This window comes from Gobio gobio (genome assembly GCF_949357685.1).
Source record: "Gobio gobio genome assembly, chromosome: 19".
Lineage (NCBI taxonomy): Eukaryota > Metazoa > Chordata > Actinopteri > Cypriniformes > Gobionidae > Gobio > Gobio gobio.
Window position 1 is genome coordinate 11,186,056 of NC_137112.1, and position 16,567 is coordinate 11,202,622.

General features: G+C 39.2%; 3 protein-coding genes across 11 annotated transcripts in view; 2 read left to right on the forward strand and 1 right to left on the reverse strand.

Moving 5' to 3' along the window:
• arfgap1 (ADP-ribosylation factor GTPase activating protein 1) overlaps positions 1-3,245 on the forward strand; it is a 36,678-nt gene extending 33,433 nt beyond the window's left edge. For 4 of the 6 annotated variants that reach the window (XM_079843773.1, XM_079843770.1, XM_079843768.1 and 1 more), the window contains one exon: positions 1,883-3,233. In XM_079843773.1, the coding sequence (XP_079699899.1) occupies positions 1,883-2,159 (277 nt within the window). In that variant the 3' untranslated portion in view covers positions 2,160-3,233. Of the gene's footprint in view, positions 1-1,882 lie in introns of all 6 variants that reach the window. The other 2 variants (XM_079843769.1, XM_079843772.1) reach the window with 2 other exon arrangements.
• Positions 1-16,567, reverse strand: part of suox (sulfite oxidase) — an 892,829-nt gene that overhangs the window by 152,644 nt on the left and 723,618 nt on the right. The window lies entirely within an intron of this gene.
• The window catches only part of elmo2 (engulfment and cell motility 2), a 48,704-nt gene continuing 40,603 nt past the window's right edge, over positions 8,467-16,567 (forward strand). For all 4 annotated transcript variants that reach the window (XM_079843754.1, XM_079843755.1, XM_079843756.1 and 1 more), the window contains exons 1-2: positions 8,467-8,691; positions 13,383-13,462. In XM_079843754.1, the coding sequence (XP_079699880.1) occupies positions 13,385-13,462 (78 nt within the window). In that variant the 5' untranslated portion in view covers positions 8,467-8,691; positions 13,383-13,384. The remainder of the gene's footprint in view (positions 8,692-13,382; positions 13,463-16,567) is intronic.

Genomic DNA, 16,567 nt, shown 5'->3' on the forward strand with positions numbered 1-16,567 from the left:
TGAACTCCAAACTGAATGTCAGAATGGGAAAGAAAGGTGATTTAAGCAATTTTGAGCATGGCATGGTTGTTGGTGCCAGACGGGGCGGTCTGAGTATTTCACAATCTGCTCAGTTACTGGGATTTTCACGCACAACCATTTCTAGGGATTACAAAGAATGTTGTGAAAAGGGAAAAAAATCCAGTATGCGGCAGTCCTGTGGGCGAAAATGCCTTGTTGATGCTAGAGGTCAGAGGAGAATGGGCCAACTGATTCAAGCTGATAGAAGAGCAACTTTGACTGAAATAACCACTCGTTACAACCGAGGTATGCAGCAAAGCATTTGTGAAGCCACAACACGCACAACCTTGAGGCGGATGGGCTACAACAGCAGAAGACCCCACCGGGTACCACTCATCTCCACTACAAATAGGAAAAAGAGGCTACATTTTCCACAAGCTCACCAAATTTGGACAGTTGAAGACTGTAAAAATGTTGCCTGGTCTGATGAGTCTCGATTTCTGTTGAGACATTCAGATGGTAGAGTCAGAATTTGGCGTAAACAGAATGAGAACATGGATCCATCATGCCTTGTGACCACTGTGCAGGCTGCTGGTGGTGGTGTAATGGTGTGGGGGATGTTTTCTTGGCACACTTTAGGCCCCTTAGTGATAATTGGGCATTGTTTAAATGCCACGGCCTACCTGAGCATTGTTTCTGACCATGTCCATCCCTTTATGACCACCATGTACCCATCCTCTGATGGCTACTTCCAGCAGGATAATGCACCATGTCACAAAGCTCGAATCATTTCAAATTGGTTTCTTGAACATGACAATGAGTTCACTGTACTAAAATGGCCCCCACAGTCACCAGATCTCAACGCAATAGAGCATCTTTGGAATGTGGTGGAACGGGAGCTTCATGCCCTGGATGTGCATCCCACAAATCTCCATCAACTGCAAGATGCTATCCTATCAATATGGGCCAACATTTCTAAAGAATGCTTTCAGCACCTTGTTGAATCAATGCCACGTATAATTAAGGCAGTTCTGAAGGCGAAAGGGGGTCAAACACAGTATTAGTATGGTGTTCCTAATAATCCTTTAGGTGAGTGTATATTTCTAATGTATTGCGGTGCACATGCGGGAACTGTATCAATAACAGCACATATATTAGCCCAGCACTAACGTGAATGACTGATGTAACATACATTTGTAAAACAAATCTTGCTCCATCCTTTATCTTTACTCAAAGTAATAAGAATAACAGACAATCTGCATTAATAGACTCAGTTCTAGGTAAGAGTGGCCCACAGCTGATGAGCAGAAGTATTTCAGTAAGACGGTAATAACGTGAGTTAGCCGGTTAGCCAGAGACGCACAATATAAAACACAAAACTACGCATTTTAAACACCTGGTAGAAAATATATATAATAAACTGGGTATTGTCCCGTCTTTAATGGATAGGCGTTTTGTAAATCCTATTTAGACTTCATGGAGATTTGAGAAGCAATGGTCAGAAGGTTGTACTGCTGTATCACTAAGGTAATTTTAACCACTGACTCTTCACATGCTCATCCGTTGGAAGCGTTTAAAAAAAGAGAATTTGATTTTGCAAAGCACAAAACGGTGTCGTCTTCACATGTACACAACACGAACCAGCTACAGAGTTTGGGGGCGGGTCAAAGTAGATGTTGTTCACGGGCAGCCAATGATGACCATAAGCGTCGTCCGGTGACGTGTAGCCGTAACAAAGTGGGATACGAATATCTGATGACACGTTTATGCGGTTCAGAGTCGATTATTTCTTTTGAAAGGGAAAAAACACTGTATTAGGATTTAATACATTGACAAATCGCTGTTACAATGTTACAAAAGATTTTCCGCTGATCTCTTTCAGTTCTGCTTATGAAGAAGGTTATCAGAACCAGGATCCCTTCGGCACTCAAGGTCCTAAGAAGGACTTCTGGGAAACCTTCGGCAGTACCTTGTCTCCCAGCGGCGATCCTGTAGAGAAGAGCTGGAGCTCAGAGGCTCAACCCGACGGTGAGAATAAGAACGGTGCTGGAGACAGCTGGGAGACCTGGGACAACGACTGGGAGAAAGCTGGAGACGCCAAGAACAAGAAGAGCCCGTCGAAACCGGCTGAGGACTCCTGGGACAACAGCGGCTGGTAGACCAGCAGGAACCGGCTCAACCTGCAGAGGGTTCGTGTGTTTGCTTTCATCGGTCCTTCCTGAAACCCACTGTAAAACACGCGTCACAAACACACCTCTGACTGGATGTCGTTGTTCGTTTCTGTCGAGAATGAGTTTATAAAAGTCTTTGACGTCTCTGTCCATGATGGAGGTGTTTGATATTACAGTATAATGTTTCATGTTCTAGTGGATTTGACACCAGCAGAGATCTGCATGTCATCTGCTGTTTGTGGTCCGTGGATCATAAACTCTCTAATAATGTGATCGGATCGCAGTGGCTTTCCTGTGTCATGACAGACTCCAGAGAGCTTTTGCCGTCTGTGTGTTCATGAATTTTTTTGTTTTATACGTATATAATGACAGATTCCTTTTCAAAAAAATGCATTTTTATTGGCAGAATCAGGCATCCTGTTTATGATGTCATCATAACAATAACCAAACGTTTGTCTGTAGAAGCATGACATGTTTTAGTTCCATCAGTTCTACATCCATCACCTCATGGCCTTTTGTGGATATCTCTGATATTAAAAAAATATAGATATTTTGGGCGTTTATAATCATGCTATAATTTTGTTTGTTTGTTTGTTTCCCTCTTCTGTAATGGCTGCTTCGTGTTGTTCATATTGTCATTCCGGATGTGAAACGTGCTGTTCATGAGCTCTTGAATTACATGCAAGAACAAATTATCTCAAGGTTTCATGTAAAACTCAAGGCATGGACGTCAAACATCGTTATTTATTTCTCTTTAATTCGGCTGAGCGGGATGTTTCTCTTTACCTCAGTAATAAGGTGGTTGTTTGCTGTATTATTGTCAAGGTCACCCTCAATCTCTCTGATATTGAACATTGCTATTATCCAAACATCATGTGTTTAATCATCCATTGATTTGATATCTTCTGCTGCATGGATGTACCTGACTAACAAGTCTGTGGTACGTCTGTGCAACAAGCCATTTGTTTGAACTGTAACAACACCTGCTGTGTCTGGGGAACATAGGTGAGATACACTATATTCTGCTAGTTAAATGGTATAGTTAATAAAGCGTTAAACACCACCTGACTTTTGAACTTGGTCTCATTTGAACCTGATTTTAATGAAACCGAAGAAGGTCTACTAATGAATAACCAACTAATGAAGGTCAACATGGTGGTCCTCAAAAGTTTAAATGCACAGTAGTTCAGTCTTGAAATAACAAGAGCTTGGATGAGGCGGTGCACAGCGAACTCTGACAGGAAAACCATGTATATCCGGAGAACAGGAGAGGACCCAACACTGAGCCTTGAGGCACACCCCGGATCTGCCTGTGAGCGGACATCATGATAACAGTTAAAGTAGTAATGCCTTTGTTTATGGTCAATTTAAAAGCGTTTTCATGAAGAAACTCCTGATTCCACTTTCCTCAAACCTTCAATTGACGCTCACAACCGAACATTACTTCCCATCATATGTGTCATCCACACCATCTGAAATATGCTTTTACAGTCGTGCTCAATAGTTTACACACCCTTTTCAGAATCTGCAAAATGTGGGTGTTTTTGTTTAAAGAAATTACATATTTAAAGGGGTGGTTGATTACGATTTCACTTTTTTCTCATCTCATCATATTCCGTTATGAATGACAATTTAAGTGATTTCATATTTTCAATTCAAAATAGCAAAATTACATTATAAAATTTGCGTAGTTCGCATCACTGTATGTTACTGTTTGGTCATTAAACATATCCGTCATAAAACAGTTCAAATATTAAATGTTTAGCTACTTCTTGTTTATCTTACCACGCATGAACTCTTTAAAAACAGTCAAATTAAAAGTGTCACATTGGAATTCACACTCATCTTCAGTGACTATTAAGCTCCGCCTTCTTTGATCTGATTGGCCATCATTTTGACACTGACAAACGCTTTTTGACCGCTGAGGCTGACCAGCCAAAATTTTTAATTTTTTTAACTGTCATCTTAACCACAAACCGAGAAATATCAAATATTGGGGGCACAATTTGGCCATTTCCAATTATTTGGGGGGACTTGTTACCCTCAATGCCTGTGGTGGTTACGGCCCTGGTTCATACATCATGCATGTTATTTTTTTTTTATTTAGTACTGTCCTGAATAAGATATTTTACATAAAAGATATTTACAGTCCACAAGACAAAAAAAGGGCTTTAAACATCTTTTATGTAAAATATCTTATTCAGGACAGTACTAAATAAATAAATTAAAAAAACATGCATTTTATGATCCCTCTTATTTTGTTAAAATTATGAGCACGACTGTAAAAGTATATCTCAGATGGTGTGGATGACACATGATGGGAAGTAATGTTCAGTTGTGAGCGTCGACTGAAGGTTTGAGGAAAGTGGAATCAGGAGTTTCTTCATGAAAACGCTTTTAAATGGACCATAAACAAAGGCATAACTACCTTAACTGTTATCATGATGTCCGCTCACAGGCAGATCCGGGGTGTGCCTCAAGGCTCAGTGATGGGTCCTCTCCTGTTCTCCGTATATACATGGTTTTTCAGTCAGTGTTCGCTGTGCACCGCCTCATCCAAGCTCTTGTCATTTCAAGACTGGACTACTGCTGTGCAAATGCTGGACTGGACTAATACTGTTATGGCATTGCATCTTCCTGTTCTTTCACAAAGAGGTACAAAGTCACTTTCCAGACCCTGAGCTGCCGACCTCCACCCCCACTGCTGAGAGAGACCATCACATCTGAAGCTGAAGACACCCATCCACAAGCACTGATCCACCCAAAGCCTTAAATCAATACACCGATGCATTGATAATTATGGAAATGCATCTTTCTGGTGTAATTTTAGAGTGACTCAAGGCTGAATGTTAAAATTTCTGATGTTGGATGACTTGAGAGAATGCTCAAACCGTAGCGCGTGGTGCTTGCAGTGACAATGTCATGGGTTCAATATTCCTAGGGACCGAGCCAGCCCATCACTGCTTATATGTCCAAATTCATTTGTTTCCATGACGACAGTGTAACTGAAGCTGTATCCATAGCACCCACTTGCAGCTACAAAAACGGAAATCTAGAGGTGACATAAGAGCATTAAACATGGTCACACTCGGTAAACTGCTGGACATGTGCGTCACGTTTTCTTTTAGCCTACTTCCTACAGGAGGGCTGCTCTATGCCATTGATGTCACATGATGGAGCCTCCTGTCATGACGTCAGCCTACAAAGCCATGAGAGGAGCCTGATGAATCAAACGTCACTGACACTCAGGGGCGATTCTAGGATTTTCATTTTAGGACATCTACATATTTGATCTACATATTTGCATTTTAAGATGTTCTGAACACCAAAAAATTAGACAGCAATAGCTTGTCAGTGGGCAGATATGACTGATAAAGTTTTTCCAGTGAAGAAAATAAACATGTTTAACTGATATTTATATGTTTTATGAATATTTTTTGTAGACATGTTAATTTACTGAAGGCTAACAGAAAGCTAGGTAACTACATTTATTAAATTAATTCACAATATGCATTACTAATCTGATGCCCAATACAGGCTAAAAAAAGTTTTTTTTTTTACTGAGAGCTACTCATGGAATTATTCATTTAAAATATGCACACATTCATTACTATTAATCTTATGCCTAATCTGAAGAAAACGGCTTTGTTAATATTGTTAGTTATATTATAAATTACATTACATAGGCCTGTTTCAAATCAAAATGCCGAAATTAGACAAAAGTCCATACATTTGGCTGAATATTTGTGGCTGACTTGAAGCAGCTGTCAAATATGAAATGTTTAGTTTAGCTACTTTTATGCTAAAATTCGCGCTCAGCCTCAGCAGCTTCTGTGTGAACATAAAGCCCGCCTACTCTGATTTGATTGGTTTTCTCAAATATTTTGACATTGACGAGCGGTGACAGACCAATGAGGCTCAGATCAACGCACACTTATGCTTCTGATGTGCGCTCTGTTCGAAGCCGCTGCGGATTGAAGAACACGCTGATTAATGCAGATTAAAAGACGGGACAAACCCAAAGCCTCCCGCCAGTTTCATATGTTATAAAGGTTAATCACACATTTTTTTAGGGGGGCTGTAGCCGATTATTCTAAGTGATATCTGCTGATTATTCTGAATGATATTGGCCGATTATGCGTGCATGTTAGCCTGACAAGCCAGACCCACAACAAGATGTTGGGTCTGGGAACTCACCATTGGCAGGGCTCAATCCGAGGGGCGGGATAAACGGTTGTCTTTCAAATTCCCTCTGCATGCAATAGGATAGCGCTACAACCAACCAGAGCAATGAAGAAGGTGAAGCAGAGCTAGTTGATAGATTAAACTTTCGCCGTATCCGTTCGGCAAAACTCTGAACACATCTTCCTTTCTTAAGAATGACTTCAGTGCCGTTCTTTGTTCTTTTCTCAAAGAAAAGCTTAACTCCAAGTCTTCCAGATTCGCGGCCAAAGCCGATTCGAAAGGCCGCTGTTCGCCAGCTTCTTTGTTTACAAGTAGCACTCGGAACCGCCGCAACTCTGCCGTCATTATGTTAAGCCCGCCCACCGACTCTATACACGATGTGATTGGCCTGACCAGAGTTTGGTTTTTCCGGCTCGCAAGCCAACGGAGAGTTGCTAGACGCCCTTGCTGCAAATTAGATTTGCTGCCGCTAGGGTGCGTCTAGATTTCTAGGCTACGTGCATGTAGTTGTGTGCAAGATTTAATTCAAGTTAACCCAGGAAAAAAAGAGTTTTGATTTTAGTATCTGTTCATGTCATTACATTGTTTAGAGCATGAGAAACAAAAGGGAGAAAAAAGTTTTGGAAAATTCTATTCTATTCATATGTTATGCTATGTCCTTCGTAAGTGGACACCAGGACAGGACAGGTTGTTTAAAAAATGAAATTACATGTATAGGCAAAAACAATGGGATTTTCTTTTTCATTCACCAACACATTTTCAGGTTTCTGGATTTTTTTCATAGATGATTCTCAACTATGTTATGAAAGATATAACGGATGAATTGATATACCATTTTACTTTATGCAACATATGGCCAAACATGGATTTTCCCATTCAATGCAATGAATCTATACACTGTCTCTAATTTGCATATTAATGTCTTCTCGGAGCAATATGTAATGAAAAAAGAAGTGTAATAATGGGAGTAATAGTTGGCAACATTTTCATAATAATATCTAATATTCTATAGGAACATTGATATGTAATTTCTTTCCCTGTTCACTTGTTGTGTCTCCCAGAATGCCTGATAAACATGATTTAAATCCAGGTGTCGTCTATTGAGGTCATGTATGAAATCAATGCCCTGTTTTATAACAGAAAGTCATATTTTGATTAGAAATCCCATAACATTTGCCTGAGATTTTTGAAATTTTAAAATGAGTCAGGTTTAAATAACTACAAAATATCATATTTCAATAAGAGTGCTAAATTTGATCATTCAGTCATTTTTAAAGACCAAGGAGAAGTTCTCCTGGTGAAACCTCCAAACAAATGGTATCTCTGAAAAGCGATGAATGCGCTCTTTACAGGACATCCAGACGTAAAACTGTGACATGTGCTGTCAGAGAAATTATCTAAAATATAATGTTTGATGGAAACATAGCACTTCACATGTGCACCCCCGCACGCACACACTCACTAAAATATAATTTGCTCATATGCGGACAGTGGCACCCAGGAGGTTCAAGTTTGATGGAAACATGACACACACACACACACACACACACACACACACACACACACACACACACACACACACACACACACACACACACACACACACACACACACACACACACACACACACACACACACACACACACACACACACACACACACACACACACACACACACACACACACACACACACACACACACACACACACACACACACACACACACACACACACACACACACACACACACACACACACACACACACACACACACACACACACACACACACACACACACACACACACACTATTAGAGAGATCCGATGTGTTGATGTGCATCTCTTCTCTGCAGTTCTACTTAAGATGTACTGTAGAGCAGGTCATGATTGAGATGTGTTCAATAAATCATCCACTTTATGTTTTTTGCATGTCATCAGTTGGAATAGTGCCTTTATTTCCAGCACTTTTACAGCTTCTCTACCCATCTGTCTCGAGTCAACCAGTCATGAAGTCGTTAACCAGTTGGATGATGTCTGCTGCAGTGAATCAAAGGGCGGGGCTTGAGCACATCAATCACTGCAGCACGTGTGCTGATTGGCTGGTGCGAGCTGTAGGCGGGATGAGAACGGAGGGCTGAATCATTGATGTACAACACACCGATTAAACCGCGCTCTCTTCTGTACTGGATTATACAGAGGTATATCACAGATAAAAGTGATGAACAGAATGAAGAGGAGGAGTGCGGTGATGAAGATGTAACGGCGTAAACTCCGCCCATCAGCCTCCATCTGAACAGAAGCTCACACAACATCGCTGTTTTATCGCTCGTTTTGGGGTAAGAACATCACATGAACATGAAAAACACCCTATGACAGCGGTGTCAGAATGATATTTGCGCTATTCGCATGCCTCCAGAGGGCGATTCCGCGCAGATTCATCTCCATTTGACATCTTATGATCGATGCGTCTGCGATGATTGCGGTGTGAACGCCGCCGAAAGCGACGCGATTTTAATTCACACTAACAGTTACATCAACGCATATTCAACAGCGTTCGTGTTTACTAGTGTCATTGAGTGTCATTGTGTGTATGCTCATTCTTTCATGTGTCGAGGTATTTCATTAATAGAACTGACACTATCGCACACACTGACGCACGTCGGATACAGGGTTCATTTCGACGTAAGAATAATCTATACGAATAAATTCAAAGAGCACTGTAGTCGTGACGTCACCTCGATTATGTCATAGAGGGGTCGTTTGTGTAGCAGAAACGTTCTGATTTAGAATACTGTCTGTTTAGTAACCATGGTGATTGATTCATTTCACTTAGAAAAATAGAACTTTTTCAAATCTTGCTCACGCCTTAATTTAAGGTGCCCTTGTTACAGTGTAATTAAGTACTGATATTAATGAACTACATGCACTTTATTTTACAGTATGTGTACTTACAGTGTACTTACCTAAGAAAGTAGGCTACTGGTTAATATAAGGTTTATGGGTTAAGGTTAGGTTCAGGGTTACTACCTAGTTATTACCCAATTATTTCAATTACTATAGTATGTACATGGGGCACAGGACTGTAAAATAAAGTTCTACCTGGTTTAGGGTTAGTTACTTTTAATTATCTATCATTTACTGTAGTATGTACGGTAAGATGTGTAACATCTGTCAAATAAAGTTTTACGAGTCAAGAATTAAAGGTCCCGTTTTTCCTGTTTTTTTTTAAGCTTTGATTGTGTTTACAGTGTGCAATATCACATGTGTTCATGTTTCGCGTGTAAAAAAAACACAGTATTTTTCATACAATTTACTTATCTGTATACCGCTGTTTTCACTGTCCTCAAAACGGCTTGAGGATTTCCCTGTTCTATGAAGTCCCTCCTTCAGAAATACGTAACGAGTTCTGATTGTGCCAGCGGTTCCCGTGTTGTGATTCGACCGCAGCTTAGCACACGTTGCCCGGAGAGGTCACGCCTCTTACCATAACGGGGAGATGCATGTGCTCAAAGTACAGCATCCCTGAAGGCCAAACAAAGGTGATTTGACACCGGGATGAAAATAACAGCGTCTCGACCGGTCTCGACGGCATGGCGACAAACACACTCTACGAACGCAACACTTCCTCTTCTCCACGTGGGAGAGCAACACGACCACGCCCCGGCGTGTCACGACGGTTAGTCGACAAACTGTTCTACTGACGTCTTTAAAGCAGGATGTACAGGGATGTAGTCCAAACCGGCCGTTCGCTGTAGGCTTTGAAAGGGAACTTCTGTTAAATAAAATATCTCGCTTGGCATTGAACTTTGAGCTTTATAATTTTACAGGTATTATTTATGCTCTAACAGCAACATTACACACTAACTAAAGTTAGAAAAATGGGATCTCGAAGAACAGGACCTTTAAGATTGAGAAGATGAAATTGAGGAGAGGAAAGATGAAATTCATTGTGCAAAACGTTATAGCTTTAAAGGATAAGTTCATTTCAAAATGAAGATTTCCTGATATTTTACTCACCCCCATCTCATCCAAGATGTTCATGTCTTTCTTTCTTCAGTCAAAAATAAGTTTTTTGAGAAAAACACTCCAGGATTTTTCTCCGTATAATGTATTTCAATGGCAGCCAACGGTTGAAGGTCCAAATTAATACAGTTTCAAAGTAGCCTGACAAGCCAGACCCACATCAAGATGTTGGGTCTGGGAACTCACCATTCGCAGGGCTCAATCCGAGAGGCGGGAAAAACGGTTGTGTTTCAAATTCCATCTGCACGCAATAGGATAGCGCTACAACCAACCAGAACGCTATCAGTGGTGACAACAATCACAAGCAGGTTGTGGCTGAGTCCCATGCGTTTTCACACCATGGAGCTAGTTAAACCTTTGCTATATCCAGTCGGCAAAACTCAGAACACATCTTCCTTTTTTAAGAATGACTTCAGTGCCGTAACCGTTCTTTGTTAGCAGGGAAGTAGCAGGGATTTCACTCGGAACCGCCACAACTCTGCCGTCATTATGTTAAGCCTGCCCACCGACTCTATACACGATGTGATTGGCCTGACTAGAGTTTGTTTTTTCAAGCTCCCAAGTCTACGGAGAGTTACATTTGCTACCGCTAGGGTGCGTCTTGATTTCTAGGCTAGTTTCAAAGGGCTGCACGATCCCAGACGAGGAATAGGGTCTTATCTAGCCAAACCATCTGTCATTTTCCACACAAAAAAACAACAACATTTATATACTTTTTAACCACAAATGCGTGAGATGGAGTTCCTCGGCACTGGGTCGGTACTTCCACGTACGTGACTTTTCCGCCGTGAAGAACAACAACACAGAAGTCGCACAGTTTAGGTTAAAAAGTATATAAATGTTTTTTTTTTTTTTTAGAAAACGACCGATGGTTTGGCCAGATAAGACCATGTTCCTCAGCTGGGATCGTGCAGAGCCTCTGAAGCCCCTCCTTGTAAATGGCATTGATTTGAACCTTCAATCCGTTGGTTGCAATTGAAAACCATCATGTGGAGAACAAAAACTAGACTCTGAGTTTGCTATTTCAAAGCCCACGAGTCTTGATGGAGATCTCTGTTGTGTCAGTTTCACACATCAATTTTGTCACAGATGTTTCTACTAAAATTACATTAGAGAAAGAAAAATATAGACTCATGAGTGAGCAGTCATAGCAAATGTTACTGCCATTTAATATTTTATTCAATCGCATCGCTTAGTTTGAGTCATTTGGGACAGTCTGCACCTTTGCGGCTGCTGTCTTGATTTCTGCTTGAGAGATATGCATTTTCTTCTATGTTTCAAGGGAGTTTAAAGCAATATTATTCCGCTTTTCACCAGTATTTTTCATAGAAACGTGAATGTAAAATGTTGATGAAGGCATTAAATGAAACTATTTAAGAATCTACTTCAGCAAAAATTTGATTTAATGTTCTCAATGTAGTTATAGAAAAAATCCAGAGAAAAATATGGGGTAAACGTACCCATTAAGCTCATCTTTGAGCTCAGATTATAAAAATAAAAAAGTATTTATCATCCTACTTGATGTCTTAACCAATTGATGTGTTTGTTATTATATACCTCCTGTAATTTCAAGCTAATCAGACCATTTCGCACTGAGATATGGGTATTCATGTGTTCACACTCTCTGGCGGCCATTTTGAAAGCTGTCTGAAAACTTTCACCAAAAGAGTGCACTTTTTAGATGTTTAAGCCTTTATTTTCAATAAGTATAACTTCTTTCTGCAAAATTGAGAGATTAATGTTTATACTTTTGCATATTATAACCTGGAACCTGGACATGGGAAATAATTACAGTTCGATCCAAAAGATAGCTTTAGCAACATAGCGCAGGTTCTACAGAACATTGTTAGCTTACTAGCTGTGTAAGATTGTGTGCTACACTAATATATTACTTCACAGGCATTACTGGCTTGTACTTTTAAATTCATTATATTATACATTTACATTTTATTGATGTTCTGTGGTTTTACACTACTGTAATTTTTAAAGACTTCACATTATTGTGCGGTGAGCTTAAAGGGTGCACTACTATGAAAATCACAGCTTCAGTGTGACATCAATAAGAAAAAGTTAAATTTAAATTATATTTTCAATAATAGCTGTTCATATTAAAATATGTAGGCCTATGAACTTAATACATGACCTAGATTATTTATTTAGCAAAATTGTCCTTTTAAATTTTATTTAATATTATTTCTTAATTAAAAAACGGGTTTCCTGTTCCAATAAAGCTCAGTGTGCTCCCTTTAAGCTCATCCACAATTGAACGTCTATGTAAATACTTCATAAACAGACTTTAAATATTAACAAATGGTTGTCACTTGAAGTTAATCTTTATAAAATTATTCTTTAAAAATGTTGTTTAAAATAAACAAGAATTTTCCCCAAAAGCTTAATGGCAACAGATGTGTAAAGGATACAAACATGTCCCCATTAAGCACAGCCAGACTTTTTGCATTTAATGATGTCCATCTTAATTTAAATGCTTTTGTCATTTGAAATAAAATAAAATATTATTGTGTGCGAGATTAATATTTTATTTTAACATAACTTCTTGTACTCAAACCAATACCCTGTGCACTAAAATGTCTTAATGTAGATTTTGGTGAGCTTTACCCTACTCCTTTGTCAGTCTTTTTACAGCAATTAAATCATAACGTGAGTGTTTGAGAGATTCATCAGCTTTACTTCAACTCTGCTCACATTTCTATAAGAAAACATGTCAGAGTTTCTCGATGTGGTCGTGTGTGGCATACTGATATGTGTTCAGCGATTCACAGCCAGCACACGTCATTGAGTTTCTATGAGAGTTGCCGACCGCTGGCGATGCGACAGATATGCAAATGAGCTGAGAAGTGATGCAGAGACTACCAATGGGAGAGCAGGAACTGATATATTCTGCTGTGTAAATATGTTGCAAACGTGCCATTGCTGATTTGATATCTGTCTGCTATGAGACAAGCGTGTCATTGATATGTGTGTGATCTGATGCCGTGTGTTTCAGTCATGCCGCCTCCGTCGGACATCGTGAAGGTGGCCATCGAGTGGCCTGGTGCAAACGCTCAACTCATCGAAATTGACCAGGTATTGTTTATTGCTCATATACTAGACAGATCATTTTGTGCTAGTGCTTTTGTTTGACCTGCGGACATGTTTGACCAATGCACTGTCCTCTTAAAGCACATAATGATTTTTTCTTTTCTTTCAAAAAAGGAACCATGGTGCGATTTTCAGTCATACTACCACAGTAAATACAGTTATCAACCACTACTGACATAAAAGGAAGTAGAAAATGACTGAGAGATAGTAAAACCTCTTACTTATTTTGAAGGAGATTACCATGTTCAGCTGAGAGAATTTAATAGTAAAAACAAAGTTTATAATTGTAGTGGTCGACCGATAATGATTTTTGAAGGCCAATACCGATATCTTAGAGAGCAGATATAACACTGATATACATGATATCACACTAATTAGTAAAAATGCATGCATAACAGTTGCTGCAATGAAATGCAGGGCTTGACATTAAGCCTGTTCACACGCTTGTCCTTCGGACAAGTAAATCTGTCATTCACTTGTCCGAGTAAAAAATTAGCTTGTCCGGATTTTTTTTGTAAATATAATCTATTCTGAAGCAATATTCTCACCAGTGTTCAATCAGCTTTGACATATTTAAATATGCATATTTGTGATATTTTTACCTTTTTATGAAGGGGATTTTTCCATAATCTTATTAAATATAGGCTATGCTTCAGCTTTCATTTTATATTTTTAAATTTGATCTATAAATTAAATTAGAATAAGACACTATAGGCTGTTACCAATCACATTAAATCATTTACACTGAAAAATTACAACTGCATTAAATAATGTTATGAGATTATTTTAAATATTTTTGAATATACAAATACAACCCCAAATCAGAAAAAGTTGGGACAGTATGGAAAACGCAAAAAAAAAGAAAAAAGAAGTGATTTCTAAATTTACTTTGACTTGTATTTCATTGCAGACAATATGAACACAAAATATTTAATGTTTTTTCTGGTCAACTTCATGTCATTTGTAAATATGCATCCTTTCCTGTCATTCAGACCTGCAACACATTTCAAAAAAAGTTGGGACAGGAGCAATTTAGGGCTAGTAATGAGGTAAAATGGTTAAATAATGATGTGATTTGAAACAGGTGATGTCAACAGGTGATTGTAATTATGATTTGGTACAAAAGCAGCATCCAAGAAAGGTCTAATCCTTTAGGAGCAAAGATGGGCCGAGGATCGCCAGTTTGCCAACAAATACGTGAGAAAATTATTGAAATGTTTAAAAACAATGTTCCTCAAAGAAAGATAGGAAGAGATTTGGATATTTCACATTCAACAGTGCATAACATAATTAAAAGATTCAAGGAATCTGGAGGCATTTCAGTGAGTAAAGGACAAGGGCGCAAGCCTAAGCTGAACAACCGTGATTGTAAGAAATGTTGGAAATGTTGGAAAGATGAAACTAGGAAACTAGGAAATGTTGGAAAGATGAAACTAAACCACCAGTAGGTGGCAGCATGTGACCGTCTGAATCGATTCAGTGAAACGGCTGATTCATTCAGGAATTTGGCGGTCATTGAATCTTTGATTCAACCGATTCATTACAACGCTGAATCATTCAATAACACGCTGTTGCTGTGAGATGCGGTTCTGCTGTGATATTTTTTTGAACTATTTTCGCTGCTGAAATAGAACAGAAACAGTCCATATTGCATCTAAAATGTAAGGGACTTAATGTTCATTAATTGTTTATGGAACTGGCGTATGAAATCATTTCATACTGTCATTTTCAGTCGTGATGGTATTCAGGAAAACAACACTCTTGTTAGTGTGATGTTGCTTAACTGTATCGTATGTTATAAATATAAAAACTACAAAATTTTAACCGTATATGTTAACTGAGTTTCTTTGTATGAGCGGCGCTCATTTGTTTTCGATTTTCTCGTCGAGAGGCTGCGCGAGCCTCAACAGCACAACCTTGTCAGTTTGTTTTATATTATTATCCACTATCGATCTCCACTTACACTGAATGCAGAATCATTGTTGCACTTTGGTGATTCCCTAGTTATTTTTTGTTTTGACATTTTACTCAGGATACTTGTCCGTCGGGCAAGTAAAATTATTTTTCACTTGCCCCTTCAAAAAATCCACTTGTCCCGGACAAGCGTTAATGACGAGCCCTGAAATGTATAATTATTTTACTAAATTAGAAAGAAAGAATTTGAAAATGAATATGAAAAATCTGAATATGGATTGCAACTTCTTGTGTTGGAACTTAAGTGTTTTATTTTCATTGTGTTTTAGTTTTAGTTTTGTTCTGTTCCTGTTTGGCTGAGTTCCCACTAACTGGCTGTGTCCGGAATTGCCCCCTATACCCCTAAGTAGGGCACTATTTGCGGGGACAGCCATTTGCAGTGGTGTCTGAAACCATAGTGGTCATTGTCAGGTGCACTCATTCAATCCCACAATGCACCGCAATAACGCGTTTACAACCGATGTATGCTCAACGGCTAGAGAATACCAATAATGCACTGTGACAGTCGTGCGACAATAAATTCCCGCGTTTGACCAGAAGATGCCGCTGCAGCTGAATCATCCATCCATTTTCCAAACCCCTGGTCCAGTGTAATATAATATCATACAAGTATAAACTCATTTTTAATTGATTATTAAATTGTTTAATTAAGGTTTATACATATACTATATTACCAAAAGCTAATATTGCCAAGGAGCTCAGTGAACTCAAGCGGTGAACCGTGATAGGTTGCCACCTGTGCAATAAGTCCATTCGTGACATTTCCTCACTACTAAATATTCCACTGTCAACTGTTAGTGGTATTATAACAAAGTGGAAGCAATTGGGAACAACAGCAACTCAGCCACGAAGTGATAGGCCACGTAAAATCACAGAGCGGGGTCAGCGCATGCTGAGGCGCACAGTGCGCAGAAGTCACCCACATTTCACATACAGCACAGAGTGAATATAAAATGAACATGACATTGCGGCCAATTGGATAAAGCGCAGCATAGTTTGAAAATCAATGAAATCAAGGATTTAAAGTTTGTAGATTGTGCGTGTCCAGTGACATCCAAACTGTCCACAATAAAAATAATTTATTAGACGGATTTGGTAACCCCTTCCCTGCCAGCA